Raw genomic sequence first — 19,940 nt, forward strand, 5'->3', positions numbered from 1 at the left:
ATCCACATGAATAGTGCATGAAAGATGAGTTTCGGGTTCTCGAGCTTTCGATGGAATCTTTACCTGAAATGGGTTCCAACCAACTCGAAATGGCATGAGGAATGCAATGGTGCCTTTAGAATCTTCGATCTGTGATTGGGAAGCTCACCTTGAGCTTGGCCCGTACGAGAAAGAAGAGAGAGAGAGAGTGAGTCTGAGAGAGATGAGGGCAAGGGAAGGAAGAGAGAGGGAGTGAGTGTGGTGTGTGTGTGATCCATGTGGTCACCAATCCAAAACCACACAATAAACTCTAAGTCTCAATATGTCACACATACACACTACAATTTCCCCGTCCAAGGATAAAACTGCCATTTGACATCATTGAAAATTAAATATTCGGGACGGGTTGTGACAATCTCCACACCTTATAAAATTTCGTCCTCAAAATTACATACAACCAACACATCCACTAATAATCATAAAACAAGCATGGATACATCTCTCTCGTCCAATCTTCTGTCTCCCAAGTAGCTTCTTCCACCGAATGATTTCTCCATAATACTTTTACCAAGCGCACGGTCTTGTTCCTTAGTTCATTATCCTTCCAATCCAAAAGAGTCATTGGTTCCTCATCATAAGTCAAATCCAGATTAATTTCTAGAGGTTAAGGAGGAATCACATGTGAAGGATCTAAAACGTAATGTCAAAGCATCGAAACATGAAACACATCGTGCACTTTGGACAACTCTGGAGGTAACTCAAGCCTGTAAGCAACCTTACCGACTCGCTCGGTGATCATATATGGTCCAATGTACCTAGGACTCAATTTTCCTTTCTTTCCAAATCGTACAACACCTTTCCAAGGTGATAGCTTTAGAAATACCCAATCACCTTCACTATACTTCCGATCAGTGGCATGCTTGTCTGCTAAGCTCTTTTGTCGATCTTGGGCCGTTTTCAGGTTAGACTTAATTACCTGAACATTTTGAGTAGTCACATCCACAATTTCAGGGCCCATTAAAACTCTTTCGCCAACCTCTAACCAACATAGAGGCGTACGACAAGATTTCCTATAAAGTGCCTCAAACGGTGTCATACCAATACTCGAATGATAACTGTTGTTATAGGCGAACTCTATCAAATCCAAACAATCATGCCAACTATTTCCAAACTGCAACACTGAAGATCTCAACATATCTTCTAGTGTCTGAATAGTCCTTTCAGATTATCCATCTGTCTGAGGATGATACGCCTTACTATAAAGCAATCTCGTACCAAGAGCTTTCTGGAATGCTATCCAGAACTTGGAAGTAAATCTAGGATCCCGATCCGAGATAATATTAACTGGCATACCATGGTACTTCACAATCTGTGATATAAATAACTTAGTTAATCGGCTTAACGAATACTTCTCCCTCACTGGAATAAAATGTGCTGACTTCGTAAGCCGATCAACTACCACCCAAATGCTGTCATAACCGTTCTGTGTACAAGGAAGCTTATACACAAAATCCATAGTAATATTTTCCCATTTCCATTGTGGAACGAGAAGTGGCTCCATTAACCCCAACGACTTCTTCCTTTCAGCTTTAACCTGTTGGTAAATGGCACATCTAATCACATATTCGGCAATTTCTCTTTTCATACCCGACCAATAATAAAATGTTCTAATGGTATGATACATCTTAGTGCCTCCTAGATGCATCGCATATGCCTAAATATGTGCTTCATCCAAAATTTCTTTCTTTAATTCTGCATTATTCGGCACATACATCTTACTTTCCTGCATAAGCATACCATCAGTTTCTCGAATCCCGAAATCTCTCTTTTTGCCTTGATTCCTTGCTTGAATTATTTCCTGGGTCTCTTCATCATTCATCTGAGCTTCAAGCACACGATCAATTAAAATTGGCCTAACTTGAAAATTAGCAAGCAAGGCTTCTTCTCGATCTTCCACTCCTAACTCCACTCCAGTGGACCTCAAATCTGCTAGAAGAGGAACATGACAATCATAAATGGCATTAAGTCTGGCTGGAGTCTTCCTACTAAGTGCATCTGCCACTGCATTTGCACGACCAGGATGATACTCAATTGTGCAATCATAGTCACTAAGTAACTCAATCCACCTCCGCTGTCGAAGATTAAGATCTCTCTGAGTAAACAGATACTGAAGACTCTTATGATCTGTGAAGATCTTACATTTCTCACCATAAAGATAATGTCTCCAAATCTTCAAAGCAAAGATGATAGCTGCTAACTCCAAATCATGTGTAGGGTAATTCTTCTCATGAGGTTTCAACTGTCTTGAAGCATAAGCAATTACCCTACCATGTTGCATCAATACACAACCCAAACCATTCAGAGAAGCGTCACTATAAACCTCATAATTACCACTATCATCTGGAAGTGCTAAAACAGGTGCATGAGTGATATGGTACTTCAACTGCTGAAAACTTTGCTCACATTTATTATCCCACTCAAACTTAACATCCTTTCGAGTCAACCTTGTTAATGGCAAAACAATCACTGAAAAATCCTTAACGAACCATCTATACTAGCCTACTAAGCCAAGAAAACTCTGTACCTCGGTGACGGTTCGAGGTTGCTCCCAATTCTCTATAGCTGCCACTTTATGAGAATCCACTTGAATGCCTTGAGCAGAAATGACATGCCCCAAAAATGCCACTTGATTAAACCAAAATTCACATTTGCTAAACTTAGCATATAGCTGGTGTTCCCTCAAACTGCTCAACACCAACTTCAGATGTTTAGCATGCTCAGCCTTATACTTAGAGTATACCAGAATATCGTTAATGAAGATAATAACAAACCTATCCAAATATGGCTGGAATACTCGATTCATCAAATCCATAAAAGCTGCTGGTGCATTAGTTAACCCGAATGACATCACAAGAAACTCATAATGACCATATCAAGTCCTGAATGCGGTTTTAGGGACATCATCATTTTTAATCTTTAACTGGTAGTAACCCAACCTTAAGTCAATCTTAGAAAATACACAGGCACCTCTGAGTTGATCAAATAAATCATCTATGCGAGGCAATGGATAACGGTTCTTAATGGTTACCCGATTCAGTTGCCTGTAATCAATGCACAGCCTCAAAGTTCTATCTTTCTTCCTCACAAATAAAACTAGAGCTCCCCAAGGTGAAGTACTAGGCTGAATAAAACCTTTATCCACTAACTCTTGCAACTGAACTTTTAATTCTCTTAATTCAGCAGGAGCCATTCTATAAGGAGTCAAGGATATAGGATTCGTACATAGAAGCAGATCAATAACAAACTCCACCTCTCTATATGGCGGTAATCTAGGCAAATCCTCAGGGAATACATCCGAAAAATATCTGACCACACGAACATCCTCCACACTACTAGGAGTATCATCATTCAATACCACATGAGCCAAATATCCTTGACAACCTTTCGATAACAATCTCTTTGCTTTCATGGCTAAAATAATACCATGCCTCACCCCACTAGGCTCTCCTACAAATGTAACTTCAGGTAATCCAGGACAATGTAATGTGACTGTCTTTCCATAACAATCTATCTTGGCACGATTATAATGTAACCAATCAGTGCCCAAAATCACATCACAATCCATAATATCCAACGGCATAAGATTAGCTGGCATAATAACATCCTCTACTATCACTGGACATCTTGGATATACCCGATCCACAAAACATCTATCCCCTCTAGGCATAGAAAATTCTAAATTATATCCTAGGGTGTAGGATGAGGTTGTGTCACTTGAGCAAATGTATGAGAAATAACATAATGTGTAGCACCACAATCAATCAATACTCTAGCAAAATGACCAAGAGTATTTAACGAACCCATGATTAAACCTGGATTATTCTGGGCATCTTGTAGTGATATGTTGTGGATACGTGCCTGATTCTGCTGTCGTCCACCGCGACCTCTGTTGGCATGAACATCATGTCCATGCCTCTGTTGACCTGACTGCCTCGAAGATCCTGCACTCCTAGCAGCAATCTCTCCTTGCTGGGGTTGTCCCCCTTGGTACCACTGAGATCCTTCGGCTGAATGTGGCTGATAAGACATAGATTTTCCCTGATACTGAGGGTAGCCACTATGATACTGAGGATCATGAGAGTACTGATGCTGTCCTAAGGTGTAAGGAGCGGCGTCGCCCTGATAATGATAAGTACTTCCTCGCCCAGTCTGAGTATAACCACCAGATCTTGAAGCTTGCTGGGTCGGTGCAAGTGGTGGGAAGGAAGGTTGCTGCGGTCTCTGCTGACTTTGAGGGCATTGAGCAGCCCTATGACCCATCTGACCACAAGTAAAACATCCACTGTTGCCTCTCCTACACTCCCCAAAATGCCTATTATTACATCTGCGACATAAAGGAGCACCAGAACCACCTGGACCACTAAAATCTCTCTGTCTCTGGAACCTTGGGCCTCCAGTAAATCTACCACCTCTCCTCTGCATATTAGTACTCAATCCTCCACTAGAAGAGCTGGAACTGCCACCGCTTCTCTTGAAATTCTGAGTCTTGCGAGGTCCGTGAAATGTTTGCCCTTTGCCCTTATCATCTCGCCTCTGGTTCCCATTCTTTCCTTCCTCATTACTTTCACTGGGCATGTTTTTTTAGTCCTCAATCCGCAGTAGAACCTCATAAAACTCCTGGTAAGTGGCACAGTGAGTCGATGTCGCTATGGAACGTCATTTCTTCTTAGAACTCAATCTGAAGCGACAAAGCATCTTAACCGGATTAGCAGCAACCTCCGGATCATATCGCGATAAATCAGTAAACATCCTATAATACTCATTAGCTGACATCTTTCCTTACTTCAAATGAGTAAACGCTTGTTTCTTACGATCAATATACTTAGGAGGAATGAACCTTTTTCAAAACATTTCTTTAAATACTCCCCAGTCTGCAGTCTCTGCTGGGGTCAACTGGTAAGACTCCTGTCTCCACCAGGATGCATGCTGCTCTCCCAAAAACCAAGTAGTCGTCTCGACCCACTTATCAGAAGGAAGATTCCTTTGACTCTGCATCACTAGAAATGTCTTCTCAATATGATTAAGCAATTTTTCTGCCCCCTCATGATCTTTATTTCCAATGAAATGATTCAGTTTCAGGTTGTACACAGTCTCAAGAAATGTCCTCTAGGGAGGACGGAAAGCAGTCTGAAGGGCAGCCACTATAGTTTCCCCTAATTGAGTAATATCGAGAAAACTAGGCTCAGGTGAGTGACGGGGCTATCTACGAGACGACATAGTTCTTACATAAGACATCACAAAGATTAGAACAATCAAGAATTAAACAGGACTGCTAAACCTAGGCTCTGATACCAAACTGATACACCTCGACCGAGATCAAAGCATGCTGGCCGTCACGTGAGAGTGACGTAGCCATGTGCACAGTGCGGAAGCAATAGATATAAGAAATATACGAATAATTAAAAACCGAATTACTAGAGTGCACTACTAAACAGGAAGTGATAGGAGTTAGTTACAAAAGTAAACACTCATAATCAGAGCATAATAAGTCTGGGTGCAGTCCAGTAGGACAAATACTAGTTATACAGTACCAGGAATGTCTTACTATTATTTAGATAGGTCAGAACTGTCGATGTCCTCAAGCCATCAACATCAAGCTTATTTAAAACCTGGAGGGGCGCAAAATAGAAAACGTGAGTGGGCAAAAACAAATGTTTTACAAAACCATTTCATTTATGAACATATGTAACCCCTCGCTGTAAAACATGTATAATTTTTCCCAGAATCAAGATATAAGCATATACATAAATATATATATGAAATCATATCAATTCAATTCATGCTTCACATAATCATATTCATATATATATGCCATGCCAAGATATAATAGAGTAAGCAATTGAGGTAAGAATAATTTCATAGAAATATAACTGTAGATATCGAAATTTCGGTGAAATATATGTTGATCAATAATTAAAATTTCAATGTTCACGTGTCATATAAATTTTACACATAACATGTGACTAAACGAAAAATCAAAATAAATCGGAAAAGTCATCAAACAGGACACGTGTCAACACCGGGCAGAAATTATTTATTTCATCTGATTATTTAAATCCAAAATAATCAAGTTTTGGAATTCTATAAATAGGAGGCCAAGACATTCATTTTTGGACACCAATTCATAACCAATTCACCTCACACCACAACCTTGAAGCTTTGAAACTCCTAAGCTCCCAAGCAAATCCCGAATGATCAAGAAAGCTCCCTTCGTTCTTCGAAAAATCCTCATTCAAAAGCAAGCCCCACCGGTCCTTGAAGAACTTCCACTAATTCAAGATCAAGCCCCCCCCCACGGCCCTTGAAGAAAGTCTTCATCATTCATCATTCGTTCATCCCTAGATCAAGCCCCGACGGCCCTTTGGATCAACGACGTCAACAAATCCGCACAACTGTTTATCCCAAAATCAAGCCCCGACGGCCCTTTGGATCAACAACATTAAATCCACCCATTACAAAGATAGAATCAGAGGCTAAATTTGTAGAAGAGATTGTAACCCCTAAATCATCAATACAAATATTATTTTGTACACGTGTTTCTTGTCTCGTTCATCGCAGGAATTTCCGTGTTTACAAATTTGGCACGCTCGGTGGGACCATCTCTACCTCTCATCTCTATCTTTGAATCCGCAAAAAGCAAAAATGGCATTAAAGAAGGCTCAAGTTATTCTCGCAGCCAATGCAAGGAACAAGAGCGTCATCACCGCAGGCGGTGTCACTTCGGGCGTCACAACTCGAAGCAAGGCAAGAGCTATTTCTGCCGCCTCTTCCACCCCTGCATCAACTCCGCCGAAGGAACAAGAGCATATGAGGCACGAACTTGTGATCACCCTGGCCTCGCTAAGGGCGCCAAGGAAAGAAAGCCCAATGAAGTACTCCGATTGCATGCTTTCCGATGCCGACTTAAGCGGTAACTCAGCCATGCAAGTCATGACTATTGGAGTGACTTCAATCGATGAACAGCTGGCTCATATGAATGAAGCGATCGCAAGGCTAACACGGATTGTGGAAGAAAAGAACCAGCAAATCGCCGCACTCGTCAACCAACTAGACGTAAAGCCCGACGTGAAAATCAAGTAAGGGGATGATTCAGTAAAGAAGGAAAACGACGATGATGAGGAGCCTCCGGTGGAGAAAATCGATGTGAAGCCGGAGCCAGGCCAAGCAACAACACTCATGGGATCTCTTTCTATCCAACAGCTGCAAGAGATGATCGTCAGCACCATCAAGGCACAGTACGAAGGAAGTTCACATGACTCCGTACTATACTCAAAACCTTACTTCAAGAAAATTGACGTTTTGAAGATGCCAAGGGGTTATCAGCCACCAAAGTTCATGCAGTTCGATGGAAAGGGAAACTCGAAGCAACACGTCGCCCATTTCATTGAGACTTGCAACAACGCGGGGACAAAAGAAGATTACCTCGCTAAGCAGTTTGTACGCTCGCTGAAAGGAAATGCCTTTGAGTGGTACACGAACCTAGAGCCTAAATCCATCAACAGTTGGGAGCAATTGGAAAAGGAATTCCTCAACCGCTTCTACAGCACCCGCCGCACCGTGAGCATGCTAGAGCTGATAAGCACAAAGCAATTGAGGGATGAGCCAATCATGGACTACATCAACCGATGGCGCAATCTGAGCCTCGACTGCAAAGACAGGCTCTTTGGGATCTCTTCGATCGAGATGTGCGTCCAAGGCATGCAATGGGGGTTACACTATATCCTTCAAGGCACCAAACCACGGACATTTGAAGAGTTAGCCACCCGTGCCCACGATATGGAGCTAAGTATTGCCCATCACGGGGAGAAAGAGCCGATCACCGACTTCAAGAAGGATAAGGTGTTCTTCCCAAATGTAGACAAGACTAGGAAGAAACCCCCCAATGAAACGTTTACCATCAGCACTGCGCCCGTCAAGACCGTCTCCGCGCCTATCAAGATCTCCTCCAAAACCAAAGCAAAGGAGATAAAGAAAAGTGAGCCTCCTCGCACCTAAGAAAGGTACAAAAGCACCTTGAGGGAATTGGAGCAGAAGGTATACCCTTTTCCTGACTCAGACATGGATGCAATGTTAGACGACTTGCTAGAAAAGAAGGTAATCGAGCTACCCGAATGCAAGCGGCCTGTAGAAATGAATCGCATAAACGATCCTAAACATTGCAAGTACCATCGAATCGTGAGCCATCCTGTGGGTAAATGCTTCGTCCTCAAAGAGCTCATCATGAAGCTAGCACAACAAGGGCGAATCGAGCTCGACCTCGAAGGCACGGCCGCAACACATACTACTACAATTGCATTTGGATTTTTCGATCCCGTGCCTCTCCAAGCAGTACCTGACCATTCCTATCAATGCTCAAGTTGCACGATACCTTCTGCGCAACCATCGCTGGGGGCAAACGAACAAGATGCACATACCGATGATGAAGAATGATGGATATTGGTGACCTACAAAAAAACAAGGAAACCAAAACCACAAGCCACAAGACAAAAGGTGGAACAAGTGAGAAAGCACCGTTGCCGCAACAGTAGGAAGCCCAAAAGAAACGTAAAAGTTGATAAGCCAACGTATGCTGGGGAACCTATGGAGCAAGCGCCACGCATTCCTGTCTCCTTGCACGAGTACTTCCCGAATGACTTCTTCCAACAGTGCACTATCGCTGCATGCCATATGGTCGAAGTAGAAATAGAAGAACCTTCAAAAGGCAAAGATATCACCACTGAGGGAGAAAAAACTCTCACGCTCGAAGAAGGTCTGCCAACACACTTTAGCATTAAGGAAGCGCTACGATTACCAAAGAAGATGCGAATAGCGTTAGCAGCGGTCTTGGAAAGTTCCAATGACCACGAAGTGCAAGAAAGCAAGAACGAAGGCTTGAAGCTTCGGCCACATGAATGTGCCATCAAGAACGTAATCCATTTCACCGACAAAGACTTGCTGCTAGGATCCAAGCCTCACAACCGTCCTCTCTTTGTCTCTGGGTACGTAAGGGAGCACAAAGTCAACCGCATGCTTGTGGATGGTGGATCAGCCATAAACATCATGCCAAAGTCAACAATGACTACAATCGGTATCAAGGCGGATGAACTATCCCTAAGACGTCTACTAATCTAAGGTTTTAATCAAGGAGGACAAAGAGCGATGGGCATGATCCGAGTGGAGATGACTATTGGTGAACTCAAGTCAAGCACGATATTCCACGTGATTGATACAAGAACTTCTTACGGCTTACTCTTAGGAAGGCCTTGGATCCATGCAAATGGAGTAGTACCGTCCACCCTTCACCAATGCTTGAAATTCTTCCGAGAAGGAGTGAAGGTGATCTATGGTGACACCAAACCATTCACCGAAGCCAAATCACATTTCGTAGACGCCAAGTTCTACATGGATGAAGACATGGTGCTCGAAGCTCTTCCAAAAGAGATCAAATCCACTGGCAAAGCAACACCTAAAAAGCAGGAGTGGCAAGCCATGCCCAAGAAGCAAGAAGAAGAAGCCATGTCGTCTTCAAGCAAGAACGATGATGAGCTTGCTAAACCTGCAACAACCAAAGGGAGTAGGACGCCCTCAAATGGACTAAACACACCCGTTTTCAGATACATCCCGATGTCAAAAAGAAAGAATGGTCAATCCCCATTCGAAACTGAAACAAGCAAAGCCAATGCACAACGGTACATGGATAATGTAAAGTTGCTCGAGACGAATGCAGTTTTACCTCTGACACAGCTAAGCAACGCTAAGGTTGCAAGATTACCACAAGGCTTCGTAAAAGCTCTACCAAAGGGGGTGGAACCAAGCTTTCTCCCATCCAAGAGGACCGAAGAAGGTTTTGATCCAAACGCCTACAAACTCATGTCAAAAGCTGGGTACGACTTCGCTTCTTCTTCGAATCCTAGAAAAAAGGTTTCAAACACCGTTAACAATAAAGAACGTGACCTCACTGAGACTCAAAAGAAGTTGAAGAAGCATGGTTACAGAGTTAACGACAACAAAGCTAGACTTGGCTTCACACCAAATGCACCCGTGAAGATTTCAAGCAAAGCGAAAAATGCTAGCACTCAACACATTAGCGTGAGCATTGAACAAGATCGAGAGGAGCCTAAATCCGCCCCTCAAACGCCAATCTTCGATAGGATGAATCGTTCCAGACCCAGAACGTCAGCCCTTGATCACATTGGTGGTCAAAACCGAACCTCCGTCTTCAAGAGGCTTAACAGGCCAACATCCCGAAGCTCTATTTTTGAAAGGTTGTCAAAACCTAAGAAGCAAAGCAACATGGCTAGCTCTCCTCCTCGTCAATCAGCTTTGGAAAGACTTGAAGACAACATGAAGTTTTCTGGAAATAGGGAAACAACGTCAAAGGAAGAAAAGCTCGACAGGCTAGCAGAAAAATGCGATATTCGAAGTTCAATTCCTTCAAGGATGAAGCATCAAGCAATCTTGGAAGTTAACGCAAATGGACCACTGATAGTAAGAAGGAGCACCATCATCCATACTGGACAATCTGCATACCAACAAACCCAAGAGGACGACACTAAAGAGGAAGTCCAATATGTCTTCCACATCACGATCCAAGAAGGCAAAGAAGACGAGACCCCTGAAGAAAATGTCACTGCTGTACCACCACAACTTGAGGATGGGCGGGCAAGCCACGGTTGACGATCTCAAGGAGCTTAACTTGGGCACAAAAGATGAGCAAAAACCTATCTTTGTAAGTGCACTGCTAAGAGTAGACGAGATAAATGAGTACTACCAACTGCTATCAGAGTACAAAGACATATTTGCTTGGACTTACAAAGAAATGCCCGGCCTTGACCCTGTCATCGATGTGCATCATCTTGCAGTCAAGCCTGGAACATGACCGATAAAGCAAACTCAAATGCGCTATCGATCCGAGCTCATTCCACAAATCGAGGCAGAAATTGACAAGCTAATCGAAGCAGGATTCATTCGAGAGGTGCAATACCCCAAGTGGATCTCCAACATCGTCATCGTCCTTAAGAAATCTGGACAAATACGTGTTTGCGTAGACTTCCGAGACCTCAACGACGCTTGCCCGAATGACGACTTCCCCTTGCCAATCATCGAAATCATGGTGGATGCAACCACTGGCCACGAGGCACTGTCATTCATGGACAGCTCTTCTGGATACAATCAAATTCGTATGGCTCTCGAAGACGAGGAACTAACAGCATTCTGCACTCCAAAAGGTATCTACTGTTACAAGGTGATGCCATTTGGTCTAAAGAACGTTGGAGCTACATATCAACGCGCAATGCAAAAAATCTTCAATGACATGCTACACAAGAACGTACAATGTTATGTGGACAATGTGGTGGTCAAAACAAAGAAAATATCAGATCATTTGAAGGATTTGCGAGTAGTGTTCGAAAGGCTGCGAAAATACAACCTCAAGATGAACCCGTTAAAATGTGCGTTTGACGTCACCTCCGGAAAGTTCCTCGGCTTCATTGTCAAGCACCATGGTATTGAAGTGGACCAATAAAAAATCAAGGCCATTCAAAGCATGCCTGAGCCAAGAAACCTGCACGAGCTGAAAAGTCTACAAGGACGGCTAGCCTTCATCAAACGTTTCATCTCTAACCTTGCAGGGCGTTGTCAACCGTTCAGCCGACTTATGAAGAAGGATGTTCCGTTTGTATGGGACGAAGCATGCCACAATGCTTTTGAAAGCATAAAAAAGTATTTGTCAAGTCCACCTGTCTTGGGGGCGCCTGTGCCCGGGAAACCACTCATATTGTACATCGCCGTCTTCCCGACATGGACGATTTTCTTCGACGGATCTGCACGAGCAGACGGAGCAGGGGCAGGAGTAGTATTCATGTCGTCGCAAAGACAGATATTACCTTATTCCTTTCAACTAAGTGAATTATGCTCCAACAACGTCACTGAGTACCGAGCATTGATCATCGGACTCTAAATGGCGATCAACATGGGAATCACAGCCCTTGAGGTATTTGGCAACTCCAAGCTCATAATCAATCAACTCTTAACTGAATATGAGGTGAGGAAAGATGATCTCATCCCATACTTCCGGCTGGCAACTCAACTACTACAAGAGTTTGAGACTGTGACACTAGAGCATGTGCCAAGAAAAGAAAATCAAATGGCAGACGCTCTTGCCAACCTAACTTCAAGCATGACATTAGGAGAAGACGAAGCTGCAGACATGCCAGTCTGCCAAAGATGGGTGATCCCCCTCATCTCTGAAATGCTACAGGATGATACAAATGTCATCTCAGTACTTCCAGTCGATGTTGAAGAGTGGAGACAACTGCTGATCGATTACTTAGAGCATGGAAAACTTCCAGATGATTCTAGACACCGCTCCGAAATACGTCGACGAGCACCCCGCTTCCTCTATTACAAAGAAACACTCTACCGACGCTCTTTCGAATGAGTACTTCTGAGATGCCTAGGTGAGGAAGAAGTTAATCAAGCCATGGAAGAAGCACACTCAGGCGTATGCGGGGCGCATCAATCTGGACCAAAGCTACATTTCCAGCTCAAAAGAATGGGTTACTACTGGCCAAGCATGGTGAAGGACTGCCTGGAACATGCCAAAAGGTGCCAAGCCTGCCAATTCCACGCCAACTTCATACACCAACCACCTGAGCCATTACACCCTACAGCTACTTCATGGCCATTCGATGCATGAGGATTGGACGTCGTATGACCAATTACTCCGAAATCATTTGTAGGAGAAGCTTACACCCTAGCTGCAACAGATTACTTCTCCAAGTAGGCTGAAGCCATACCCCTAAAGGAAGTAAAAAAGGAAACTGTCGTCCATTTCATCAAGGAGCACATCATCCACTGATATGGGGTGCCTCGCTACATCATCACTGACAACGGAAAGCAATTCTCCAATTGACTCGTGGATGAGCTATGTGAGAAATACAAGTTCAAGCAGCACAAGTCTTCCATGTATCATGCCCTGGCCAATGGTCTTGCAGAAGCATTCAACAAAACATTATGCAATCTCTTAAAGAAGGTGATCGGCCGAACAAAGAGAGACTGGCATGAAAGAATAAGCGAAGTACTTTGGGCATATCGGACGACACATAGGACTCCTACCCAAGCTACGCCTTATTCTCTTGTATATAGCGTGGAAGCTGTTCTACCGCTCGAAAGTCAAATCCCCTCACTGAGAATGGCTATACAAGAAGGCTTGACTGATGAGGAGAATGCAAAGTTACGCCTTCAAGAGTTGGAAGCACTCGACGAAAGAAGGCTCGAAACTCAACAACACTTGGAATACTACCAAGCACAGCTATCCAAGGCATTCAACAAGAAGGTCCGCCCAAGGTCTTTCCAAACTGGAGATCTCATCCTCGCATTGCGTAAGCCTATCATCACAACTCACAAAACGAAAAGCAAGTTCACATCAAAGTGGGATGGACCATACGTAATACAAGAAGTCTACACCAACGGCGCCTACTTAATCATGGCAGAAGATGGCTTGAAGATTGGCCCTATCAATGGAATATTCTTGAAGCGCTACTACCCTTAAAAGGCGACAACCAAAGCTCCTAGCCTGTAAGAGCATAAACTGTGTACGGCAAAATCATCATAAAAAAAATGCATTTGAACTACGTTATGACTTGATCTCTCCTCAACAGAGGGTACGTAGGCAACTTGAAACGTCAAAACTTCAAGTACAGTCACACCATCTAAAAAAAAAAACACTTTAAAGAATGAAGAGCAAATTCAAGAATGTAAATACTTTATTTCTTTGTAAGAAGGAGTCGGCTCCAAAAGCCATATTACAAAAAAAAAAAAAAAATAGAAGATACTACTTGAAAACTATGTCCCGAAAACTACGAAGACGATCTTCAAGCAAGTTTTCCAAAGTCTTCAAAGTTTCTGCCTCGGTGGGAGACAAGATAGGCAACTCTATAGTCATGCATTTCTCTCATTCTAGACGTGAAATCTCCTCCTGGTACTGAGAAAGTGTAGTTCCTTGCTCCGCAAGAACACTTTCAAGTTACGATGCTTCGATTACCAACTGTTTTCTCTCTCTCGCCAACGCGCACCTGGACATAAGATAAATAAGTCTCTCTAACTTGATAATCTCTCGAAGCAGCTTGCTGAGAAGACTGGACTTGAGCCAGTGACGAGTTTATTGTTGCTAGCTGATGAGCTCTAACATCTGGACTCAACTTCTCCAAGGAAATAGCACGCAAGGAAGAATACTCAGTCGAGGCGGCCATAAGTTCGGCAATCTTGATCTTCAAGGATGAAGAGTCAACGTTAAGGTTGTCAATCACAGAAACAAGCTTCGACAAATCCTCATTGAGCAACGTAAGGTCTTCCAATGGGCACTTAGAAATCCTCTTCTCTATATGGCTCTTGATATCCATTGCCGCACTAAGACTGATGCGATGGATGACTTGCTCAGTACCGTTAAGGTTCGGCCCTCTCAAAGAGATCTCAGAGCTAGCTGGCAAAGGTGTTGGACTCATGACAGGTTCTTGCATACCTTCACCTACACATGGCAAACTTGGGAAGTTCGGCGGATTTGGAACAAGCTCTGCACCAGGCGAATCCCCGATCTCCCTGTCTGTAAGTAGTTCGCTCGCAAATAGCATCTCCGTATAGGAATAAACATCTGCAGTTGCCAAATCAAAAGAACAAGAAGGCCCAACCTAAAGAGGTAAAAGAAAGATGTTAGAAACAAAATAATGAAAGCATAAGAAATCACAAGAGAGAATGAAGTACATACATCTCTCTCAAATGGCACACGGTCATCGAGTAGAGGAGGTCTAAACACTTCTTTCTTCTTATGACGAAAATTGACATCGCTGTCAACCTGAGCATCCTCAAGTGGTCGCTTGTTTGAAACTTGTTGACGCTGTTGCAAAATAAATCCATCTTCGTGCGAGTCAACTTCATCTCCCGTCTCTTCAGAAGCATCCGGATGTCGAGGAGACAAGCATGGGCGTTGAGGAGCTAAAGCTACAGGTTTATCTTGTAAGGAGCCGCACTGGTGCAATCAAGAGCTACCGCTTGCATAGGAACCACATGATAGCCCTCTCTCGACATATCATTGCCCGAGTGAGAAGAATTGGTACCACTTGCCATCCCCAAGTTCTTATAATATACCTTTGACCACCAACGAGCATAAACACGGGTCACTGGATCACTCTTGAACTCGTCCTTGGCTGGCAGCGTGATAACAACATTTGTACATGCACGGGTACACGACTCCCAATGCATATACACGGCTTGCAAGGATACTGATTGGTTCTTTTCTTTCAGCTTGCCTGGCAAGTTTTGGACAAAACCAAATTGCCTGCTGAAATGGTGGGGACTATATGGCTGAACAACGCATCGGTCTTCTTGCCGCAAAGAAACAAACCCCGAACGAAGACTTATAAGATAAGATAAGTCTGACGAGCAGAGATGCGAATTGTCTACGATGCCTCGCCACACCGAGCCAACTCTCGCTAAGGGGTCTATCTTCAAATCTTCACAACTTTCAAATAGCGCTCGTGCCTGCAAATCATCAAGGCTTTTCGCGGAGAGCACGCTAGAATACTTCGTCATCAAAGGCCCCATCTTGGCTGCAGTCGATGAAAAAGGCCTTGACTTGTCTAGAGTCGTTAAAGAAAAGTGAGTGCCAAAATATTCACCCAACCAACCATACACATAGTGGTAAGGAAGCACTGCAGCACGATCTTCAGTGCTTGCCGAGTTCGAAACAATGCTCAAGCCATTGTAAATGTTGGCTAAAACCGGAATAGCAAGACTAAAAAACTCACCTGTAGCCATCTTGCTAGCAATTTTGAAAACTCCAGGACGAACTAAGTTGACGTCGCTTGTCGGGAAAACAAACTTACAAAGCCAAGCTAAGAAAGCAGCTAGGTAAGACTCATCCACATGCTATGATACTATGCCAAGATCCTTAAACGCTCTTAACTCGTCAGAAGAGCGGAGCTTGGTTGAGCCAATAACACCGGACGGGTCTAAGTCTCCCTTTGGCCTAGTAGTCTTGTTACGACAACTTTTCTTCGAATACCTCTTATACCTCATGGCCTCCCAGTACCAAAATCGGATCTATGAGGAAATCCTCACGCCTAATTTACCTTGAGCATCCTGGAAAAGCTTGTGATACACCCAAAACAAATAGCGGTAACTCGCAGGCAATCATCGGCTATTGCAAAGAGAAAGTTCCTCCGCACTGGGAACGACCTCGTCATAAAACTTACCATGGATCGGCAAGCCTCCTATCCTGTGAATATCCTACAGTGAAATTAACATCTCCCCTTGCGCCGTGTGAAGTGTGTTGGTCGTTGAACACCAATGCTCAAAGAACGCTCGAAGAACGGAAGGATAACGATCATAACTAAACAAAGATGCGTACACAGCGTGGTAAAGGCCCACTTTAGTAAGCACATCTTTAGATCGGCTCAAGACATCTTCAAGCCACTCCCAATAAAACTCATCAAAGACGGCTTCTCTAGTAGTCGACAGGGTACCATTCCAAGCCATGGCTCCGCTGCGAATGTGATCACCAAGAAGCTTAAACAAGATCGGATGATGGTCACGAGCATGGTGCAAATGACTCAAAATAAGAACCTTCAATGTGCACGTCTTTTTCTTCGTATTTGGTTGAACAACGTCTACCACCTCCCAAGATACTTCAGAAGACCACGACTTAATATGCATGGAATTGTCTTTCACGAGAAAAGCAAGCGCTTTAGGACCAGTTAGTGGCGGGTAAAGCTTCAACGTTGTTCCCTCATCTTGTGAATCGCCTTCCTTTGCAAGAATGGTGATGGTGTTGTTCCTAAAACATTTGAAAAATACCATGACCACAAATCAGCCACAAAACTTGAGCAGCACGACAAAGATGGCAGCTACAGGATGGTCCTTCAAGGCACGTTACAGTGGCAAAAGAAACTAAAATGCTACGCAAACCCGCAGCGATTACGCAAGCAGTTTCTTGCACCGCACGTCGACGTCACCACCAAGAAAGAACTGTGACCAAAAGGCATTACGCAGCGAAGCCCCGCTGCAGGCTCTTGCATAGCACCACACGGCAGCGTGCCACCGAGGGAAAACTGTGGTCAAAAGACACTACACAGCGAAACCTCGTTGCAGTCTTTTACACAAGCACACCCACGGCCTGCTACCACGGCTCTAAAATCTTCGTGAAGATCCTGGCGTCAAGCTCTGCCTTCTCAAGATTAAAAAAAATTCCTGACATTACAAACAAAGAAATCCATCAGTGGGGACACACACATTGTGCGTAAAAAAAATAAAATAAAATAAAATAAAACATTATATTATGTTATATATATATATATATATGTATATATAGACATATGTGTGCACGGTTTGGTGATGGGACAAGTGCACAAAATGAAGATGGTGACAAGATGATCAACCTCCACATATATATATAAGGACGCAAATGGTGATGGTGATGGGACAAATATATATATACATATATGCATGGCTCAAAAGATGGAAATGGTATGCACGGCTCAAAAGACATATATATATATATATATATATACATATGTGACTCACCAAGTAAAAGCAGCATGAAGGAATTGCAGAGGGCAAAGCACATTATATTACATGTATATATGTATGCACGATGATAAAGCAAACTGCAACAGTGATAAAGTAAACTACAACAGCGATAAAGCAAACTACAACAGTAGCTTTCCGTATATATATATATATATATATACTCAAGTGACTCACCAAGTAAAAGTAGCAGCGCAGGATTGCTGGACAATGGTGCAGTGGCGATGCAAGGCAACAAGCAACGCAATGGCTGAAGCTGTGTAATGAGTGTACAAGCAAAGGAGCAATCCCATATATATATATATATATATATATATATATATATAAAGGTCCCCGGAGAAGCAAATGAAATGCGGTGGCTATTCAAAACGCAGGTCCGTGACTGTGCAAACTATGCAAACGACCACCCGTGCCTGGAAAAGAAAAACCAAAATGAGAGGTGATGGGATGGTGCATTGGGAAAATATGATTGTGTACAAAAAGAAAGTACCAACTAAAAGAAAGTGCTAGCTATTGTTAAGTAAAATGGTGCACTGGGAAAATATGATTATGTACAAAAAGAAAGTGCCAACTAAAAGAAAGTGCCAGCTACAGCTACTGTTAAGTAAAATGGTGCACTGGGAAAATATGATTATGTATAAAAAGAAAGTGCCAACTACAGCTACTGTTAAGTAAAATGGGACCCTAAATGGTGCACTGGGAAAATATGATTATGTACAAAAAGAAAGTGCCAACTAAAAAAAAGTGCCAGCTACTGTTAAGTTAAAAAAAAAAAAAGGTGAAAGAATAGTGCATTTGTCACCATCTAAAAGGAAATGGGTGTGTCAGGCACCATCTAAAAAAATAAAAGAAGGAAGTAACGCATTTTAGTCAGATATACGTTTTATTTGTATTTAGCACAACATACTGAATAAAATAAAGCATGTCCATTGATATCTAAAATGCATTAAGAGAAATAAAGTCCATTTTATTTATTTTTCTGGAAATTTACATAAATTTGCATTATACATACATTTAAAAAAAAAGTCAAATCAAATTTACAGGAAGGGATCTTCAAGGATGATCAGGTGGCGCATCATCACTCGGCGGAGCTCCAGAAAGACGAAGCACCAGAGATTGATTATCCGGAGCTTCAACACTTGGTGAAGCGCCAGAGGACGAAGGCAGAAGTTGCCGCTGGAGTAACGCCACAAACCTCTGATGATCACTCTGAATCCGAACTTCGGACTCCTGCAACTGGTCAAGCTTCCTCTTCATGCTTGTTGAGTAATTAGTTGCGAGCATGTGCAACTCTTTATTCTCGTGCCTAAGCACTCTGACCTCTTGCCGAAGACTGGCCACCTCAGCCATCAACGACTCAACCTGACGAGATCGAGCAAGAAGGCGTTGGCCTATGTTTGAAACTGAGCCTGCACATCAGACGTTGTAGGCCAGAAAGTCCTGAATAGCCAGCTCGTCGGACCGCCTGGAAAGTATCCTAGTGTCTCTAGGAGTGAGAAGATTTCTGGCCACCATCGAAGCAGTTGTATCGTTCATCATCATAGAATCCCCAACTGTAAAATGACCATTGGGAGATACAAAGGACGGCTGCCAATGTTGTTTGAAGAAGATATGTCACTATCTTCCCCGACATTCAAGTTAAAACGACAGTCAGAAAGGCAAGACATTTTCGAAGGTGTGAAGAAAAAGAAGAGGTCGGACAAATCAAGTTCTTAGAAGTGCAAGTAGGGAGCTTCTACAGGCGGAAAATTCAAGTGTGCTTTGGAATGTGATGCGTGCCTCTCTTTAAAAATCAGCACTCGACGGAGCTTCAGAAATTGAATAAGCGAGTTCAGAAATCGAAGAGGCAAGCTCAGAGATCGAAGAGACGTCTGCTTTCTCAAAAGCTGGGCTGCTCAGAAACCACGGGCCGATCTCAGAAATTGAAGAGGCACTTGCTTTTTTTTTTTTTCAGACATGTCATCACCTGTCACATGCACACTCAGCTTTGCGAAAATCACGGATAATTTGTCGAAGCGCCGATCTCAGATATCAAAGAGGCGCCAGACTTTTTCAGCCTCGTCAGCACCTGTCACATGCACACTCAGCTTTACAGAAATTACGGGCAATTTGTCGAAGATTTCTGATGAAGAAGAAAGCACGTGAAGCCATACTAATCAATCACTCAATGGCTGCCGACACGAGTGAAAGAATAGTACCTCTATAGGTATTAAAGAACTTCCTATAACTGTCCACCTTCACCGTCCATAGCAAGGCAGACCTGCAAAAATGCCCAACCCTTCCTCATTTCCGAGAGTACACTTTCAGCAGAGCCTCTCGAAATACCCAGTTTTCTTCCTCTC

General features: G+C 43.2%; 1 protein-coding gene across 1 annotated transcript; it reads left to right on the plus strand.

The window, feature by feature from the left end:
- The first annotated feature begins 11,977 nt into the window (after nt 1–11,977).
- LOC139189783 (uncharacterized) lies at nt 11,978–12,457 on the plus strand. Its single transcript, XM_070809008.1, has one exon. The coding sequence runs from the start codon at nt 11,978–11,980 to the stop codon at nt 12,455–12,457; it is 480 nt and encodes a 159-aa protein (XP_070665109.1).
- The last annotated feature ends 7,483 nt before the right edge of the window (nt 12,458–19,940 follow it).

Source organism: Malus domestica, chromosome 12 (assembly GCF_042453785.1).
Source record: "Malus domestica chromosome 12, GDT2T_hap1".
In the NCBI taxonomy this organism is placed as follows: Eukaryota; Viridiplantae; Streptophyta; class Magnoliopsida; order Rosales; family Rosaceae; genus Malus; species Malus domestica.